We start from the raw sequence: 20,361 nt of genomic DNA on the forward strand, positions 1-20,361 counted from the left end.
CAGGTTACTCCGAGGAGGAGCTGAGGTGCTCCCAGGGCAGAAAGATCCAAGGAGCAGCCAGAGGAAAAGGAGGATGCAGCGGGAATTGCTCCAGAGGCTGCACCAAAAGCTGGCATCACCCACATTATCCTACAGTTCGTTCCTTTGGCGTTCAAGTGAACCCAAAATTCCATCTCCATGGGAATTTCCCGGCACAGTTCCGGCCGTGGCAGCGACTCTCCAGCTTCTCAAGGAAAAACTCCAAGGCTGCCCCCAGCTCTGAGACCTCCAAACCCACAAAAACCAGGAGCATCCAGCTGGATTTTCCCGCTTTAAGGAGGCTCCAGCTGGATTTTCCCACTTTAAGGCACAGGGAGCCTTTGGCACAGGGATTCATTCAGGTTAAAACACGAAAAAAAGGCATCAAAAAGCTCATTCCACACCTGAGGCACCGGGATCCTTCCCACAAGGCACATGTGGCACCCCCGAGAGGGGATCTTGGAATTTCCTGCTCCAAAAAATGTGGGAGAAGGATGAGATCTGCTCAGTGTCACCCTAAAAACCACACCTGGATGGTGGGAGAGCTCCGGGGCCACATTCCAGCCCCAGATATCCCAAGCCACATCCCAGGATGCCCAGCAGGGAGGGGACAATGACATCCCAGGGAGGGGGGACACGGATCCCGCAACTCGGATTTGCACATCCAGCATCCCAAAACTCCTTCCTGAGCATCCAAGGGAGGGCTGAAGGATGGAATTTGGTTTGGGAAGAGCCATTCCCGAAGGGGACATGGATCCTCTGACTTGAATTTGAACATGCAGGATCCCAAAAATCCCTCCTGATCCCCCAAGGGAGCAGTTAAAGGCTGGAATTTGCTTTGGAAAAGCCATTCCCAAATGGGACATGGACCCTGGGACTTGAATCTGCACATCCAGGCTCCCAAAAACCCCTCCAGGTGGGATTTTGGGATGAGCAGCAATTCTTGCCAAGCCCAGGCTGGGAGGTGCCTTTGGAGCTGCATTGGGATTTTCCCAAGGATTTTGTGCTGCTTTGGAGCTGCCAGGACCTGACCCCTGGGGCTCTGTAAACTGTAAACAGCAGCTCCAGGACCTCCCTGTGCTCCAGGACTTCCCTTTCCTGGGATCTGAGCAGCTCCAGGCACCCACTGTGATCCTGGGAGAGCTCCTGGAATGGGATCAGGGGCTTTAGGGGGGAAAAAGTGGGAATAAACTCCGGGAGGATGAAGGCTGACCAGCATCACACCCCATGAAAAGGTACCTTGAGCAAGTTTGCAGAATGATTTGGTTAAAAATCGACGTCTTCAAGAGCTGGAAAAAATGGAATTGAGTTTTTCCCCCTCTCCCCCACAAAGGGATCTTGGGATGCCATCCCAAGGCAACGTCCCCATTCCTTGTCCCCTCAAAGGGCTCCCAAGTACCTTGACACCCAGAGCAGCACCCAGGCCACCACCTGGGGGGTAAATTCGGGGTAATTCAAGCCAATCTGGCCATAAAATCAATGATTTTGTGTGTTCCTTACACAGGAGGGAAGAACGGAGCCCTTTTTCAACAGCTTTGCACTCAGCTGTAAAAGCATCTAAAAACCCACCCAAAAGCCTCCATAGAAAAATAAAGGATAAACATTATCCAGCTGTTTTCTATTGCTATAAAAATCCACTTCTGTGCCAGGACATTTTGTTTCTTTGCTGTAAAAATAAAAAATTAAAAAAAAAAAAAACCAACCAACCAACCAACCAAACCCAGCTTAGGTTGGATAACCTAAACCTTCAGCGAGGAGTAAACTCCATTTCCCATCTTATTTCCCAGAAAAAGAGCAGTTTGCAATTGCACTGCTGCAAAATAAAGTTATTAAATATATATATATATATATATATTAATATAAAAGTCTGTATAAACTCTTCTGTTGTTGTTGTTTAAGGAAGGGAAGGGGGGCACTCAGTGACCGGGAATTCCACGGGAATCCCTGGGGGAAACGCAGTGACCGGGAATTCCACGGGAATCCCTGGGGGAAACGCAGTGACCGGGAATTCCACGGGAATCCCCTGAGGGCACTCAGTGGCCATGGGAATCCCTGGGGACACTCAGTGGCCACAGGAATCCCTGGGGGCAACTCAGTGGCCGAGCAACAGGAGAATCCCAGGGGACACTCAGTGGCCGCAAATCCCACGGGAATCCCTGGGCAGGGAGATGCAGAGATGTGAATCCACCAGAATCCCAGCTGGGCTGGCTGGGAGGAGGCACAGGGAGATTCCCACTCCTTTCTCACAAGGATGTTCTCTTCTCCAGCGTGTGCTTGGTGAGGAAGTACTTGAAGAACTCATACACAGACCAGGCGATGGCCGTGGAGGGCATCTGGTAAATGACCCGAGCTTGGACCCCCTTGAAGAAGCCGGGGAGCCCTCCCAGCTGGTACACGGTGCTGAAGGCGTTGGCCATGCCCGACAGGTGCCCCCTGATGTTGAGGGAGCTCAGGGCCGTGTTCTCCTGGGTGTTGAGCAGCGTCTTGCACACGTCCAGGGGCGTGGTGGCGGCGGCGGCCACGGCTCCGGCCACGGCGCCGGCCACGATGTGGGAGCGGGGGTTGTACTCGCGGTGGGGGTTGAGGTGCTCCTGCAGGAGCTCGTAGGTGATGAAGTGGATGGCCTGGAAGGGCACGTTCATGGTCAGCTGCGTGGTGTAGCTGCGGTAGAAGGCGCCGAAGCCCTCGGTCCTCTGCACGGCCCGCACGCAGCCCAGCACCGACGTGTAGGGCGAGTTGAACATCTGCAGGCGCTGCTTCACCACTGCCGGGGACAGGACGGGGACGGGATGGGGACGGGGACACAATGGGGACACAATGGGGACAGGGACACAACGGGGACAGGGACACGATGAAGACGGGGATGGGGACGGGGACACGATGGGGACAGGACAGGGACACAGTGGGGACAGGGACAGGACAGGGACACGATGGGGACGGGGACACAATGAGGATGGGGATGGGGACACGACGGGGACAGTGACACAACGGGGACAGGACAGGGACATGATGGGGACAGGGACACAACAGGGACAGGGACACGATGGGGACAGGGACACGATGGGGACACAATGAGGACAGGGATGGGGACAGGGACATGATGAGGACGGGGACGCGGATGGGGACACGACAGGGACACAATGGGGACACGATGGGGACAGGACAGGGACAGGACAGGGACACGATGGGGACAGGGACGGGGACACAATGAGGACGGGGATGGGGACAGGGACACGATGAGGACGGGGACGCGGATGGGGACACGACAGGGACAGGGACACAATGGGGACACGATGGGGACAGGACAGGGACAGGACAGGGACACGATGGGGACAGGACAGGGACACGATGGGGACGGGACAGGGACACAACGGGGACAGGGACGGGGACACAATGAGGACGGGGATGGGGACAGGGACGCGGATGGGGACACGACAGGGACAGGGACACAATGGGGACACGATGGGGACAGGACAGGGACATGATGGGGACAGGGCTCAGCTGTGGGCTCTGGCCTGGCTGGCACAGCCCTCAGAGTGACCCCTGGGCCCAGCCCTGCCCACACAGAGCCAGCCTCCCCTTCCCCATCCAAACCAATCCCCCCGAGCTGCCCAGCGCCCCCAAAACTCAGCACAGGGAGGGCACAGCTCAGAGATCACTTCTTAATGAACCCCTTTCCTCAGGCTTAATTAATGACCCTTGAATTCTAATGAACCCCTCCCCTCAGGCTTAATTAATGACCCTTTAATTCTAATGACCCCCTCTCCTCAGGCTTAATTAATGACTCTCTAGCTCTAATGAACTCCTCAGGGTTAATTAATGACTCCTCAGCTCTCACCATTAAGCCAGACTGCTCAGGACCCTCAGTGGGGATGCACAATCGGAGCCAGCAGGGATGAGGGGAGAGGGTGGATGAGGGCCGGAAGGCGAATTCCCACCTGAGCATCACCTGGGGGTGCCACCCACCCCCCCAGCCTCACCAGCTGCAGTGACTTCCACTGATTTAAGACGCCAATTAATTTAATCAGGGTATGGTTAAAAGGATTTGATACACAGGAGGTTTCTGGGCCCCGTCAGGAGCACAGCCCGGTGACCCTGAGGAGCTGGCAGGTCACAGCACTGCCATTTCAGCTGCATCTTCCTGTTAAATCCTCATTTTCCTGAGGCCTCCTCGTGCCACTCCCCCTCCCCAGGAGTCTCACAGTCCCTCCGTGTGCTCATCCAACAACCTGAGCTCAGCTTGGTTAGTCCAAAGCCTCAGGAAAACTGGAACCACTTCCCCAAGGAGCAGCGGAGTGGTGACAGTAAGGAGGGACACCAGTAAGGGGGGACGCCAGTAAGGGGGGATGCCTTTCCTGGAAAGTCACAGTGCACCACAGAGATCCAGGGATAAATCCCTCCTGGCTGCTCTCCCTCTCTTCCCAAGGGACAGAGGAATGAGCCCCTGGGTTTGGAGCTCTCCGAGCTGGGGGCAGCCCTGGCTTTGTCCTGTTCTTCCCAAGGGATGGAGGGAGAACAGCCAGGAGGGACTTATCCCTGGATTCAAGCTGGGCAGGGGCACTGGAGGCTCTGGGTGTCCTTACGGGAGCAGCACATGCCAGAATCCCGGGAATTACCTTCAGCAGGGTTCATGACGGCGTCGTGGAGCAGCGTGGCCACACTCCCAGCAATGCCTGCAGGGCAAGAGCAGCCTTGAGAAAACAAATCCTGGCTCAGAAGGGAGAGCTTGTCCTGGCACTGCCATCCGGGGGGGCTCCATCCATGGGGGCTCCCATCCATGGGGGGTCCCATCCATGGGGGGTCCCATCCATGGGGGGGTCCCATCCACGGGGGGGTCCCATCCATAGGGAATTCATCCATGGGGATTCCATCTATGGGGGGCTCCATCCATGGGGATCCCATCCATGGGAGATCCCATCCATAGGGAATTTATCTATGGGGATTCCATCCATGGGGGGCTCCATCCATAGGGAATCCATCCATGGAGATCCCATCCAGGGGGGCCTCCCATCCATGGGGGCTCCCATCCATGGGAGGGCTCCCTCCACAGGGAATCCATCCATGGGGGGCTCCATCCATGGGGAATTCATCCATGGGGAATCCCATCCATGGGGATTCCATCCATGGGGGGCTCCATCCATAGGGATTCCATCCATGGGGGACTCTATCCATGGGAGATCCCATCCATGGGGAATTCATCCATGGGAGATCCCATCCATGGGAGATCCCATCCATGGGGAATTTATCTATGGGGATTCCATCCATGGGGGGCTCCATCCATAGGGAATTCATCCATGGGGAATCCCATCCATGGGAGATCCCATCCATGGGGAATTCTTCCATGGGGGGCTCCATCCATAGGGAACCATCCATGGGGAATCCCATCCATGAGGGACTCCACCCATGCTCAGGGAGCACCCAGATCCCACATCCAACATTCCCAGGCCAGGAAACTCATCCTGAGAGAAATCCACTCCCAGCCCCCACCTTTGCTCTTGCCAAGAACAATTCCCAAGGTTTTGTCTGTCCCAGACACCGCCGGCGTCTGAGCGAGCCGTGAGCAATGCTCCTCATCCCCTCGGCACATCCCTAATTAGGGATTTTCACCCCTCCACTCACAGCCTGCTTCCCAACACTCCTTGCCCAGGTTCTGCCAACCCCAGCCAGCCGTGACCCATCCCGCACTCGGCTCCGGGATGAGGCTCTCCAGCCACACCTTCCCTTTGATGTCGGCTCCCACCTCCAATTCCCTCTTGCCCAAATGACTTTTGGTCATTCCTCATGAAGCCACGGCTCCAGTTTTCCTGCTGGCACCTGTAGCTACTTGAAAGGCAAACTCAGGAATGTGTTCCCGGCAAAGAGCAGCGAGGAGAAGGAATTTTATTCTCTTAGCTGAGTTCAGTGGCCCCATGGAAGATTCCTACCAACACATCCCAGCAAAACCATGGAAATCTCCCCTTTGGTAAAGCCCTGGCTGCTCAATTCCAGGGTTTCTCCTGCTATTGGCTTGCTTAGTCCAAAGCCTCAGGAAAACCAGAAGCACTTCCCCAAGGAGTTTAAAAGTGAAATATTCCAGAAGCACTTCCCCAAGGAGTTTTAAAGTGAAATATTCCAGAAGTACTTCCCCAAGGAGTTTTAAAGTGGAATATTCCAGAAGCACTTCCCCAAGGAGTTTAAAAGTGAAATATTCCAGAAGCACTTCCCCAAGGAGTTTTAAAGTGGAATATTCCAGAAGCACTTCCCCAAGGAGTTTAAAAGTGAAATATTCCAGAAGCACTTCCCCAAGGAGTTTTAAAGTGGAATATTCCAGAAGCACTTCCCCAAGGAGTTTAAAAGTGAAATATTCCAGAAGCACTTCCCCAAGGAGTTTAAAAGTGGAATATTCCTGCTAAAAGTTAAAGCACACAGAGGATGGAGTGAACTCCGTGCTCCCGGGACACCTGAACTTCAAACCTCCAGAGGCTGAGGCGATGCCTTCATAAGGTCACACTTTTGGTGATACCTTCAAAGCTGGGATTTGACAATCCTGAAGGTTTTTCCCAACTTTAAGGATTCTGGGATAAGATAGGAACAGCACAGCTGCACCTGGACACTTTTTGCCCACTAAATTGATGATTTGTGCCGGAATAATTTGAAATTAACCAGGAATTTAGACTGGGAGGGACACCAGGCTGAGTGAGAAGCAAGCAAGGGACAGCTTGATAACCACAAACAGAGGGGAGGAGTTTTTTTTTTTTAGTGAAAAACCCCAAAAATACCATTGGCCAAGTGGCTGTTTCCTCCCTGCTGGAAAATATCACTGAGAGACTTTTTCATTTTCTCATAGCAGGCGAAGTACATGGCGTGGGCAGGGCCGGCCCCCAGCACGGTGACATTAATGCCCCGTAAGGGCCGCCAGAGCCCCTCGGTCAGGACCATCTTCTTGAGGGCTTCGTACACGCTCCTGTACTGGGCTTTGGGGTCCGGCTGCAGGCTCTGCATCCGCGTCTGCAACAGAGCACACCAGGGGAGAGGCCTTGGTTACCCAGCCGAGTGCAACAAATCCCACCCTTCAGAGCCACCACAATTCCCAGATCAGTGAGGGGTCAGCTCAGTCCTTGGATGTCCCTTATTTGTCCTATTTTTTTTCATTTTTATCCTATTTTTTTAAAATTTTTAGCCCATTTTTTAAAAATTTTTAGCCCATTTTTTTTAAATTTTTAGCCCATTTTTTTTAAATTTTTAGCCCTTTTTTTTAAATTTTTAGCCCATTTTTTTAAAATTTTTAGCCCATTTTTTTAAAATTTTTAGCCCATTTTTTTAAAATTTTTAGCCCATTTTTTTTAAATTTTTAGCCCATTTTTTTAAAATTTTTAGCCCATTTTTTTAAAATTTTTAGCCCATTTTTAAAAAATTTTTAGCCCATTTTTTAAAAAGTTTTAGCCCATTTTTTAAAAAGTTTTAGCCCATTTTTTTATCCCATTTTTTTTATTTTTATCCCATTTTTTTTATTTTTATCCCATTTTTTTATTTTTATCCCATTTTTATCCCTTTTTTTAATTTTTATCCCACTTTTTTATTTTTATCCCATTTTTTTATTTTTATCCCATTTTTTTATTTTTATCCCATTTTTTTTAATTTTTATCCCTTTTTTATTTTTATCCCATTTTTTTTATTTTTAACCCATTTTTTTTATTTTTATCCCTTTTTTTATCCCATTTTTTTATTTTTATCCCTTTTTTTTTATTTTTATCCCTTTTTTTATCCCTTCTTTTTATTTTTATCCCTTCTTTTTATTTTTATCCCTTCTTTTTATTTTTATCCCTTCTTTTTATCCCATTTTTTTATTTTTATCCCTTTTTTTTTTTATTTTTATCCCTTTTTTTTTATTTTTATCCCATTTTTTATCCCTTTTTTTTTTTATTTTGATCCCATTTTTTTATTTCTCCTGCCGGATGGAGTCCACGCTCCCACTGCGATACCCAGGCTGCTCCGGGAGGGAAGTGTAACCTCTGCTCTGGATTATCCATGGAAAGTCTGAGGAACGAGGCTGCTGTGGCTGCTCCAAAGGCTGCGTGAAGAAATCCAGGGAAGGCTGTAATTGCCTCCTGCTTTCAACACCCTGACTCTGCCCCAGCTTGTCCCTCCTGCAGTTGCCCAGCAGCCTGGGACAGTTCCTAGAAGGGCGAGCTGGGAAAACTGGGAACGGGCAGGAATGGCCCCAAAAGGAGAAAAGGCGGAGCCGCTGTCCCTCAATGGCTCTGGGAGGTTCCTTGTCCCTATTTTCCCCTCAGCTCCCAGAGCTCTGCACCCACCGAGGGCCTGGCCAGGGAATCCCAGCTGCATTTCTGTCCCTCAGCTCGTTTTCCCCCACAGATTTTAAGCCAGCTGAGCTCCTGCCATCCAAACCTGCCCCAAACCTCACTGCCATCACTCCCTTACACATTTTTTCCCCTCAGGAAAATTTCCTTGGCGCTCCTTGAAGGCGTCTGCAGACGATGCCGTGGCACAGCAGGGCTCAAAGGCCTGGAGGTGACAACGACAACGTGGGAGGGGTCCCAGGACCCCAACCAGCACTGGGAAAGCTCAAACCTCCACAGCCATCCCAGAAAGATCATCCCAGGAAATCCTGAGCAGCAAAATGCCCACAGATCCTTCCTGTCCTGCATGTGGGAAAGGGTTAAACACTGGGACAGGTCATGGAGTCACATCCCTGGAGGTGTCCAAGGAAAGCCTGGATGAGGCACTCCGTGCTCTGGGCTGGGGACAAGGTGGGGATGGGTCACAGCTTGGATGGGATGGCCTTGGAAGGCTTTTCCAAGCTCAGTAATTCCATGATTCTGCAATTCCAGCCCAGAGGGACACGGCCCTTGGAGCAGCCTCAGCCTGGAAACACAAACACTGGGAAAGGGGTGCTCAGCAGCCTCTGGAATCCATGCTTTTCCAAGGGGAAGCTTGAGAGCTGCAGGAAGGATTCCTTCCTCTGCAGGATCCCCTCCAGCTCATCAAGCCCTGCAGCTCAGCCTTGAGTCCATAAAACCCTTTCAGGTTTGAACCTTGGAGCCCCCAAACCCCTCAGCAGGAACCCCAAAGCACTTCCACAGCCCCTCCGTGAGCCCAAGGAAGAGATCAGAGCCCAGTGCAGGACTTTCACCCGGAATAACAAAACCAAGCCGGGTTTACTTAAGCCTAAAGCAACCAATTTACAGAATTTGCAGTAAATCCTCTAAAAACCCCCTAAAAATCACACAGGGATTCTTTGCACGGAGACTTGGCTGGAATTTCAGACTCCAGCATCAGCTGGCACTCGTGAAAGGCATCACCCTCCAACAGGGAATTTGGCAGCCTCGTGCAAAGCTTCCTGTTCCACAGCCCCACATTCCCTGGGAGCTCCGAACGGCGCTGGAAACGAACCCAAAGGCTCAGGAAAATCCTCCTGGGAGGGCAGCAAAGCACTGAATTCACTGAGAATTAAAAGCAGGTTTTAAACCCAGCTGTCAGGCAGTCTTGCAAGCCCTCACAGGTCTCTGCACCTTCCCATCCTATGGATGCTGGTCAGGATTTCAGGAGGAAAAATCCCAGTCTCACCTCAGGATAGCCACGGGAGCAGCAGGTGACATTTCTGTGCAGGACCAACGCGGTTTTGGGAAGTAAAGCCAAGGATTTCCACTGGATTGATGATCCAGTTTTTCCCACTTTCACCCTGGCAGTTCCCATGATGGAACAGAACCTCCTGTACCTGTCAGGGGCCACACACAGCCCCAGGAAAATCAATTTACAGACTCCCTGCTGCCCCAGCTTGGTCAGGAACAGGGCAAGTTTTCATGGAAAAGGGGCGCAAGGTGGGTAGGGCTCTCACATGAGAATGGATAAATGGGATTTCTCTTTTTTTGGTGGATCTGAGCTGCTCTGAAGGGGTTCAAAACTCACCCCACAGCCCAGAGGAGCCCACACAGGCTCAGCTTGCATCAGCCATCCATCACCTGTGGGTAGAACAGGACTAAGAGCCCAAGGAGCAGATAAAACCAGGACTAACAGCCCAAGGAATAACCAAAACCAGGGACAAACAGCCCAAGGAACAGATAAAACCAGGACTAACAGCCCAAGGAATAACCAAAACCTGGGTAAAACAGGACAAACAGCCCAAGGAGCAGATAAAACCAGGACTAACAGCCCAAGGAATAACAAAAAACAGGATAAACAGGCCAAGGAATAACCAAAACCTGGGTAAAACAGGACAAACAGCCCAAGGAGCAGATAAAACCAGGACTAACTGCCCAAGGAATAACCAAAACCTGGATTCAGGAGCACAAACAGCCCAAGGAATAACCAAAGCCTGGATTTAGGAGCACAAACAGCCCAAGGAATAACCAAAGCCTGGATTTAGGAGCACAAACTGCCCAAGGAATAACCAAAGCCTGGATTCAGGAGCACAAACTGCCCAAGGAATAACCAAAGCCTGGATTCAGGAGCACAAACTGCCCAAGGAATAACCAAAGCCTGGATTTAGGAGCACAAACTGCCCAAGGAATAACCAAAGCCTGGATTCAGGAGCACAAACAGCCCAAGGAATAACCAAATCCAGGATTTAGGAGCACAAACTGCCCAAGGAATGACCAAAGCCAGGATCTCCCGGGTGGTGCTGCCGAGGCAGAGGCCCAGAGCAGGTCCAGGCTCTGTGTGAGGGAGCTGAAGTTTATCAGGGCTTGGGGAGACGATTTCCCTGAGCTGGGCAGTGCCCCCAGCTCCTCTCACCTATCTGGAGCCACCAAGCAGCTCCTGGAGCCTCACCCCTGATAAGCAGCCAAGAAATTCTTCTCCACCTACTTCAATTAATCCCCATTGCATAAGGCAGCGGGGAGGCCAAGGCCACAAGTGCCCTGCTTGTCCTGGCTGCAGCTTGGGCATAAAAAAACCACCACCACAAGCGGCAGGGTCAGGTCCAGGCAGTTCCCTGCTCTCTGGGAAGAGCTCTGTCCTGCTGGATGCAGTTTGGCAAGAGCACCGGCCCTCCTGCATTGTTTTCTACCCAGAATTGTTTTCCTAGCAGGAGTTGGGTCTCCCTTTTGCATATCCTGGCAGAAGGTCACTGCTTTGACACCCTACAAACACCCTCAGACTTCGTTTGCCTTTTGTTTTGGGGTTTTTTATTGATTTTCTCTGAGCACAACCTGCTTTTCCCAGCTTCATGTGGCAGCCCCAGCCTGCCGAAGGCTCACCAAGGGAACACAAAATGCTTTTAGCAGGAAATGAGCAGCGGTTCTGCAGGGCTCCAGGCAGATCCTGCCAGCTGGACAGGGCACGAGGCAGGAGCAGGCTCTGAACCCCCCAGTTTTGGGGGCAGGTTCAGCTGGAGCAGCCCCCAAATGAGCAGTAACCCATGGGAGGGGAGCCAAGGGTCAGCCCAAGAGGTTATCCAGGAATTCCCAACATCCCAACGCCCCCCCTCAGCTGGAACACGAGGAACTGCTCCTCCTGGAGCTGCTGGAGATGGGGGGATGCAGAACCTGCCACCACCAAACCCCAAACAATCCACAGCCCTACACAGCCCTGCCTCCCTCACATGTTCTGCTGTGCTTCCAGGACCTTGGTGACCAGCAGGGAAGCTCCAAAGGCAGGCCAGGTTTTCATGGAAAAGGATTTTTTTTGTCCCTAGAGCCATTGCCACCTTCTGCACGAAGAGAGGTGCCAGCTCTGCACACCTCCAGTTTCTCCCCCCAGCAATTAATTAATCCACAGGGGAGCAAAACTGTTCCTCACATCCCCAAAGGATCCCAGCCTTTGGGAAACCAGCTCCAGCAGAAAAATCACCAAATGGAATAGGGAAGGAGGAGGAGGCTCCTGAGGAACCCTCCAGAAACTCCTTTTTTGCTGCCATCAGGAGGCCTTGACACGCTGATCCCTCCAGATAATTTGGGGATGGATCAGGGTTCCCAGCACAGCTGTTTGCAGCAGCTACAAACAAAAACAAGCCTGAGAACTCTGAGAAACACCAGCAGCACCAGTAAAAATCCAGCCCAGAGTGCCCAAACAACCAGTGCTGAGGGGGAGAGGCAGAGGCAAAGTGAGGCCAGAGCTTGAGGGGGCTTTGCCCAATAGATTAAAAAAAATTACTTTTTGTTATTTAATATTTTATTTAACAATGGAAATTAACAGAAAGGAAAAGAGTGTAGATTTAGATGGGGGTGCAGATTTAGAGTGGGATTTAGAGGGTGCAGAGGGGCTGGGATGGAATTCCCAGAGGAGCTGGGGCTGCCCCTGGATCCCTGGAAGTGCCCAAGGCCGGGCTGGAGCAGCCTGGGACAGCGGGAGGTGTCCCTGCCCAGGGCAGGGCTGGCACTGGGGGATTTTAAAGTCCCTTCCAACCCAAACCATTCTGGGATTCGTGACCCTACTGAGCTCAGGGGTTGTGCAAGTGTCTGCAGCAGCAATTCCCCAAATTACGACATTTTCAGTTTCTCTTTGAGAGGAAATGACTCGCTGGAACCCAGACTTTTCCCTCCGAGCAGGAGCTACCCAGGTGCTCTTTCTGCACATCCAGAAACCCCGACCTCCTCCAGCCTGGAATTCTGATCCAGGAAGTGCCACTTAGGAGAAGCTTTGCTCCCTTTCTGTAGGAACGTGGCCCCTCTCCCAGGGTGAAGCAAAAGAGCTGCTCTTAGGGGCTGAGTTGCTATTGGATTACCACCAAATTAAAAAAACAAAAGCTCTTTAGGGATCCAAAAAAATCCCTTTTTTGAGTTATTTATCACCTTTTCCCAAAGCAGACAGGTAGAAGAGCAGCGAGCGCCCAGGGCAGGAGTGGGATCCCAGCCTGCAGCTCGGGATTTCGCTCTGCCCCAGCACACGGAGCGACCTTGGCCACGCTCCGCAGGAGTTTTCCAGCGGCAGCCGGAGCGTTTTATCCTCTCCCCAGCACTTCCAGGCACTTGGCTGAGCGGAACTATCCCAGCCTAAGGCACAGCCGCGGCCCTGGAGCAGCCAGGGAAGTCACAACGCAGGGATTTTTCCTACAAAGCGCCTCCCCTCTCTGGGAAGCCCAGGCACACCACTTTCGTTTTCTCTCTCTGCTTTCCCCGCGGAGGAAATGCCCTCGGGATCAACTCTAGAATTCCGGAATGACAACACCCACGGAGCTGCTCCCGCTCCGGCCGTGACCGGGCACAAAACACCTCATTTGTTTGTGCCAGCAGCTGGTGCCACGCTCAGGGTGGGCACCGACCCCACACCCAGCGGGGACGTCCCAAATCTAGGAGCCAGGTGCAGAAGGGACAGACCCAGAGGGAAAACAGGGTAAAAAAACAGGGAATATTTCATTTGAGTGCTTATCACATTGGCGGGACCTGCAGCCTCTCAAAGCCAAGGCATTTCCTCTCCTCTGCTCTTTCTGCGCTTTCAGGGAGCCCAGCATGAAAAGGAGGGATTGCAACATCTTGTGATTCATCCGCACCATCACCGAGGGAGTTCGGCTTTTCCCAGCTTTGCCTCTTCTTTTGAAGGCCCCACAGCAGCAAACTGCCAAGGCAGAGGGAGGAAATATCCTTCAGGATGCTTCCCACCACTCTGGAGACACTGGGAAGCCTTCCCTGAGTCTGCTCAAGCATCATCAGCTCCAAAACCCAGCCGCCAGCCCCTCTGCGAACACCCTGACCCCAACAAAGCCATGTCCGTGCCACTCACCCCATCCTGGTGTGGGCACTCCACCCCATCCCAGCAGCTTTTTCCTCCTGCGCTGGGATTCCAACGCTTCGGGAGGGAAGAGCTGCCCACGGAGCTGCTGATCCAGTTCCAGGCCAGGAGGGCACTGGTGGCATCTCCCAGTCCAGGGAGCAGCACTGGGACGTCACCTTTGCACCAGCGGTTGTGCAAAGCTCCCCGGGGCTGAAGGACGGGGCCGGGGGGGGGAGCAAAGCTCCAGAGCCACAGGTGACACCTCAGGGACTGCCCAGCGCATTCCCTGTCCCGGGAACCTCGTGCATCCCCCAACATTCCACTTTCCCACACGTGCACCCCGACACTCCCTGCACACTTTGCCCCTCTGCATCCCAAGATTCCTTACGCATTCCCACCTTTCTTGCACCCTAACACCCCTTAAACATTCCCCTCCATTTGCACCCCAACACCTCTTGCACACTTACCCCATTTACACCCCACACAAGCTGCTCCCTCCTGCATCCCAACACTCTTCACACGCTCCCCCCCTCCTTGCACCCCAGTTTCTTGCAGACTTTTCCCCTTTGCACCCCAACAACTCCTACACATCCCTTACACACCTTTGCACCCCAACAACCCCTTGAACCTCCAGCACTTCTTGCACCCCAACAACTGCTTACACACTTCCCCCTTGGCACCCCAACAGCCCCTTGCACCTCCCTCCTGCTCGCACCCCAAAACCTCTTATGTTCTCTCCCCTCCTTGCACCCCCAGCACTTCTTGTACCCCAACAACCCCTTACATCCCCCTCTCGCCCTTTGCACCCCAAAAAAAAAACCCTTGCACCCCCAGCACTTCTTGTACTCCAACAACCCCTTGCATCCCCCTCTCGCACTCGCCCTTCACACCCCCCAAAAAAACCCTTGCAACCCCAGCACTTCTTACACCCCAACTGCTCGCACACTTCCCCCTTTACACCCCTCTTACAGTGCCTCCCCTTGCACCCCAGAACCTTCTGCACCCCAACACCCCCTTGCACACTCCCCTCTCCTTGTCCCCCGAGCACCCCCAGCACCTCACGCGTGTTGTCCCGACCGCAGCAGCATCCCCCGGGTACCCCGCCCGCGTCCCCCCGGCACATCCCGAACCGAGCGGGTCCCCCGTGCCCGCACCCCCCGGGCACACCTCCCCCGCCGCTCGCCGCTGTCCCCACGCACCTTGACCGAGTCCACGGGGTACATGACCGTGTGCTCCATGATCCCCGCCACGGCCCCGGCCACCATGTGCGTGCCGAGCGCGGCGCCGCTGGGCAGGCTCTCGTAGTCCTCGCCGTCCATCAGCCCGGCCCCGGAGGCGGCGGGGGGCCCGGGGCCCGGCGGGGCGGCGGCGCTGCCCCCCATGGGACAGCTCAGCTCCATCCGCCGGCACCGGGGGGACACGGGCCGGCACCGGGGGGACACGGGCCGGCACCGGGGACACCGCGACGGGACAAGGGAGAGCGCTGGGACCGCGCGCCGCCCCAGCCTTAAAGCCGCGCTCGCCACGCCCTTCCCGGCTCCACCAATCAGCGCGGCGCGACTTCGTGACATCACTGGGCGGGAAAATGATTGGCAGGGATGTTAACCAATGGAAGGTGAGAAGCGGAGGGGCGCTGGGCTGTGATTGGCTGTAGTTGTGGGGGGCGGGGCGTAGCCCTGAGGGGCCGGTGGTGTTGTGGGAGTGCCGCTGTGGGAGACGGGTCTGTGGGAGCTCAAGTGTCACTTGAAGCGACAAGTGCGGTGCCGCACTGAGTCAGCGGCAGCGATTTAGTGCCTGTCGGAGGGGAGAAAAGTGTGGTAATCCGGTGATTTGTGCCATGGGGAAAGCTGGGGGGAAAGAAGGCGAGATTTAGCAGTTCCTGTTGTCGGAGGGGTTTTTGTCGCAGCTTGATGGTTCCTGGATGGCGGCGTGGCTGGGACTCCCGAGGTGTCACCTCTGGATGTCCCGCGTCCTGTGCAAGCTCACGCCCCTCCTGAGAACGGGTGCGCCCCTCAAAGCTCACAGGCACCCCTCATGAAAGGACGGGCCCCTCATGAAAGGATGGGCACCCTCATGAAAGGATGGGCACCCTCATGAAAGGACGGGCCCCTCATGAAAGGACGGGCACCCTCGTGCAAGGGTGGCCCCCCTGCAATCCCCCCCTGGTGAAGCAGGGGAAAATGGAATCAGACCTGGAGCTGGAGATTCCGTGGCAGGGTTTTCAGGGCTGTTTTCCCTGCAGGGTCCCCAGAGCAGCCCCGAGTTGTCCCCAAAGCACAAAGGGGCTGAGCTCAGGAGGAGCTGCCTAGAGCGGGGTTTATTTGGGGTTGGTTTTTGGGTATCTCTGTGCACACAGCCCCGTGTTCCCTCCTGTCGCCACGACAGGAGGCGGTGCCACAGCCGCTCCCCTGCCTGGCCTTTGCCTCACTGTGCGGGAAAAAAGCTCATGGAACGGCTTAGGAAAACTTCCTGTCCTTCCCAAAAGAAGGGATCCACAGCATCCACATCCCTCCCTGCAGATCCCACTCCCTGTGTGTGGGATCTCCCCCCATGTCCCTGCGCCCCAAAAACGCTTCTCTTCCTTCATGTTTTACATGATTCCCTTGTTTCACCACGAAACCAATCCAAACCAGGTGAATTCGATGCTCTCCAGGAGAAGGAGGCAAAGTCTTTGTGGCCCAGGGAACAGCCCCAGCTTTATTTCATTCCTCTCCAAAGGATTATTTGGAATTCGACCTTGCAGGGAAGGAGGTGTTGCATGAACTCAAATCAAGGTTAACCATTCCCATGATACTGCAGGGCAATTTATTGCTGCCTGGCCCTTGGGAAGGAGGAAAACCATCCTCAGAGCCTGGAAAAAGCAGGAAAATAAAGTGTTGGGTTTGGAAAGGAGTACGCACGAGGTGAGAAAATCCAGCTCTGGTCATATCCTGGTACCTGGAGAGGTGCTGGGGCCAGCACGTGCTGTTCTCCTTCCTCTTTCCCATATTTGTGCTGGGAAGCCTCTGTTCCCCGTGGGAACACGGAGCTGCTGGGGAAAACAACCACAAATGACAGCGTCACGCATGGGACTCACTCCTGATTGATTTTGGGGACCTGGCAGCATTTCCTGCACTTGGAAAAACACTTGTCCAGGACGTGGGAGGGCTGCAGGTGACACCCAGCTGCTGTCCCGGGGTGTCCCAGCCATGCCACCATCCCTGAGACCAGGAAACCCCAACCTGTGGAAAGCTGAGAGTGTAAAAAACCCTTCAGCAACACAAAATTTAACCCAGGAATTGCTTAAATTTCCATTTCCTTGCCCCCCTTCTTGCCCTCTGGAAGAAGCCACGGGATTATCACACCTTTATTTCCTTGGAGAGAGACCAAACCTGTGCTACTGGCAGCGTTTGTCACTTGTTTTCCAAATTAAATGACATTGTGGAGCCGGAGAGCCACCTCCACACCCATAGTTCCAGCAGATAACAATGATCCCCAGGCACAAACCAGGCACAGGAGCTTCCCTTTCTGTGATCCGTGGAGATAAAACTGGCAGGGATGCATTTCCCAGGATTGCTCTGCGGGGTTTATCGAGGTTTTCCTCTCCCTGAGCAAGAACTGACGGCGCTTTAATCGCAGGGCTGGCAAGGGGAGTTACAGCGTCACCTTAATGAGCCCTTGCTCCTGCTGTCTCGACTCTTGCTCCCTGAGAAGGACCTGGACCAGGCTGGAATTCTGCTTCCAGGTTATATTTTAACCCTGGAGCCGTGCCATGAGGAATCCTTCCTGCTCCTGGAGCTCAGGGAGCTGCCACGGGCACAGGTGCCAAAGCAGAGGCTCGGCCTCAGGGGTTCCCCGTGTGCCTGCGGATGGCATGGGATGGGATGGGATGGGATGGGATGGGATGGGATGGGATGGGATGGGATGGGATGGGATGGGATGGGATGGGATTATCCGTGATTTGTGCCAGGGGAATGGGGCAGAGAGGTTGTGGTTTGGGTGGTCACGTGTGCCACAGCAGGAGAAGGAGCAGCCTGTGTCCTGGGGATGGATTTCTGCCAGCCCTGCCTGGCAAAGAGGAGTCATCCCTGGAAAAAGGAACTCAGCGTCCCTGAAGGAGCTCCCTTTGAGACCAGGCTTGTGCAAGGATTCCCTCGTTCTTCCCTTCCCACCTGCATCCCATCTCGGATTCCCTGGGGTCAGCGCATCCCTCGGGTGCTCTGCAAGCCCCAAATCCCATCGGAGCAGGGAAACAGGGAAAGGCAAAGCTCCTTGTGCTGCTAAAAGCACGTCTGGGCTGCAACAGCCTCAGCCTGGGAGCGTCCAGGGCCAGCTTGGATGGGCTTGGAGTGACCTGGGACAGTGGAAGGTGTCCCTGCCCATGGCAGGGGTGGCACTGGATGGGATTTAAGGTCCCTTTCAATGGAAAATCCATGATTCCATTTTCCCATCCCTCTGCGGGAGTTGCAGCCCTGGACACGGGGAATCTGGTGGGCAGGAGGGCCTGGAATGCCAGGGCAAAGGGAATGGCTTCCTACTGCCAGAGGGCAGGGATGGATGGGATATTGGGAAGGAATTCCTGGCTGGGAGGGTGGCGAGGGGCTGGGATGGAATTCCCAGAGGAGCTGTGGCTGCTCCTGGATCCCTGGAAGTGCCCAAGGCCAGGCTGGAGCACCCTGGGATCGTGGGAGGTGTCCCTGGGCATGGCAGGGGTGGCACTGGATGGGATTTAAGGTCCTTCCCACCCAAACCATTCTGGGAATCCATGACTTTATGATTTACATCCCAACAAGTCGCAGCAGAATCCCCAAAGTGCACCCACGTTCCCTCTGTGCCCGCAGCCAAACAAACCCAGGAATAGGAGCCGCAGACCCACGGCTGGTCCAGCTCCTCCCTCCCGGAGCTCTGCCCCCCGGGGCAGCCGTGGGACAGCGGGAGCAGAGCCCAGTGCCAGGAATTTCAGGAAAAAAGAGAAATACCCAGGCAGTGAAGCGCTCCTGGTGGGCTGGGCCCCTCCAGGGCAGGTGCCACAGCCCCTGCAGCACCTCCCTGCCACCCCCAGCTGATAAGGGGGACCTGGGGCTCCTTATCAAGGCTCTCACCGGGCAGGAGGTGCCAGACCCAGCAGCTGCACCCCGGCTGATAAGGCAGGAGTGTCCAGCTGCGAGGTGGGCACCCAAATTGGGGCTTATCTCCAGGATCCAGGGGGATTTATTTATATTTTTTTCACTTTTCAAATCTCCAAGTTCTCTAACAGCTGAGCACCACCTGGCTCGGGGGGTTTATCCTTCCCACCAGCAGCTCGGGGCTGCCCTGGCAGCTGCCAAAGCCACCGAGCAGCAAATTCAAAGTTATTTCCTTTTAATTGGCACGTTCAGCATCAGGTAATTGTGTTTTTCTTCCCTGGGATGGAATTCCCAGAGAAGCTGTGGCCGCTCCATCCCTGGAGATGTCCAAGGCCAGGTTGGAGCAAGCTGGGATAGTGCGAGGTTGCCCATGAATGATTTTAAAGGTCCCTCCCAGCCCAAACCATTCCATGATTTTAACGTGGAAAGGAAAAGGCCCAGGTTTCTGGCATTTTATGAAACCTTTAGAAAAGGGATCAGAGCAAATAGAAGTGGTTAGTTCATTTTTAATCTTATTTGCAGCACAACCAGCTGGAATTTTATGTCCCCTCAGCTTTTTTTTTAACAAACTTGGGTGCCAGAGCCTTGTAGGAAAGAGTTTTCACATGGGAACCAATTCCCCATCCCACAGATCAGCCCCTTCCCAGCACATCCCAGCCTCATCCTTCCTCAGGAACACCCAAAATGCCCCGAAATACAAATTAAACTCCGAGTCTGGACCTCACTCCCAGCCCCATCTTGAGATCCAAGGCAGCGTCAGCCTCAGGAGATGCCTGGAAAAGGGTCCAGCCTGGGTTTTCCTGCCTGCCTGCATCCTGGGAATGCGGAGCCACGGGGAAATTCATCTGCTTGGAAACCTGGGGTGTCCCAGTTATTTTTCAGATCTGCCAACTCCGGGAATATAAATAAACAGCGTTGTTTTGTCTTCGGGCTTGTCTGACCCACTTTTGGGAGCAGCAGCCCCCGGTTTGAAGCCTTCATGAGGTGCTGGAGTTGGGATTGGTGCTGGAAAATCAAGGGAAACAGGAATTCCTGCTCTGCTACAAGCTCGGAGCAGGGGTTAATGCGGCTTTTTTTTTTTTTTTTCTCCCCAAAAAAAAGTGGTGGAGCCCATCGGAATTAAACAATTTAATCATGACCCTGCAGGCAGAGCAGGATCGTTCCCAGCTTTCATCACATTCCCCGAACTTTCTCCTTTCTGCCTGAGTCACCGAGGGATTGGTTCCGCAGCCAGGTTTTTGTGTAACATCAACACGGGGTGAGCTGGTGCCAGGGAGAGCCACCGGCAAAGAAAATTCGGGAGAATTGAGCCCTAATCGTTCTCCAGGGGGTTCTTCCAGCCCCAAACCATCCCAAAACGGGAAAAGACAGCCCTGGAACTCCAGCAAAACCAGGCAGGGAGCTCCAGCCCCCCTGACTTTGTGCCAGCTCCGAGGGGAAGGAGCGGACTCCGGGAATTTGGCCGCTGCGTTTTCTTTCAGCGCTCACATAACCTGACCTAATTCCCCCTTGCCGGGCGGGCTGGGTGGCACAGGGAGAGGCAGTGCCCGCTGTGTGTAATTAAACTGCTTTGGGATTATTTCCTGCA

The 20,361-nt window shown here is 53.9% G+C and overlaps 1 protein-coding gene and 1 long non-coding RNA gene across 5 annotated transcripts; one reads left to right on the plus strand and one right to left on the minus strand.

Annotated features, from left to right (window-relative positions):
* Window positions 1–397: 397 nt before the first annotated feature.
* On the minus strand, window positions 398–15,172 carry SLC25A37 (solute carrier family 25 member 37). Of its 4 annotated transcripts, XM_048287447.1 has the most exons (5): window positions 14,868–14,948; window positions 8,008–8,068; window positions 6,777–7,005; window positions 4,635–4,691; window positions 398–2,782 (listed from the first exon to the last, which is right to left on the minus strand). In XM_048287447.1, exons 3-5 carry the CDS (start codon window positions 6,997–6,999, stop codon window positions 2,262–2,264), a joined length of 801 nt encoding a protein of 266 aa, XP_048143404.1. In that variant the 5' UTR covers window positions 7,000–7,005; window positions 8,008–8,068; window positions 14,868–14,948; the 3' UTR covers window positions 398–2,261. The 4 variants fall into 4 exon arrangements, with proteins under 4 accessions (XP_048143404.1, XP_048143403.1, XP_048143402.1 ...); XM_048287446.1 differs by lacking the exon at window positions 8,008–8,068 and having other exon boundaries at window positions 398–2,642; window positions 14,868–15,172; XM_048287445.1 differs by lacking the exon at window positions 8,008–8,068 and having other exon boundaries at window positions 14,868–15,163.
* A 2,210-nt stretch (window positions 15,173–17,382) lies between these two features.
* LOC125317590 lies at window positions 17,383–20,361 on the plus strand. The gene is made up of 2 exons (XR_007200125.1): window positions 17,383–17,469; window positions 19,875–20,361. It is a non-coding gene; the product is annotated as an uncharacterized LOC125317590 (long non-coding RNA).

This window comes from Corvus hawaiiensis, chromosome 27 (genome assembly GCF_020740725.1).
Source record: "Corvus hawaiiensis isolate bCorHaw1 chromosome 27, bCorHaw1.pri.cur, whole genome shotgun sequence".
NCBI lineage: Eukaryota > Metazoa > Chordata > Aves > Passeriformes > Corvidae > Corvus > Corvus hawaiiensis.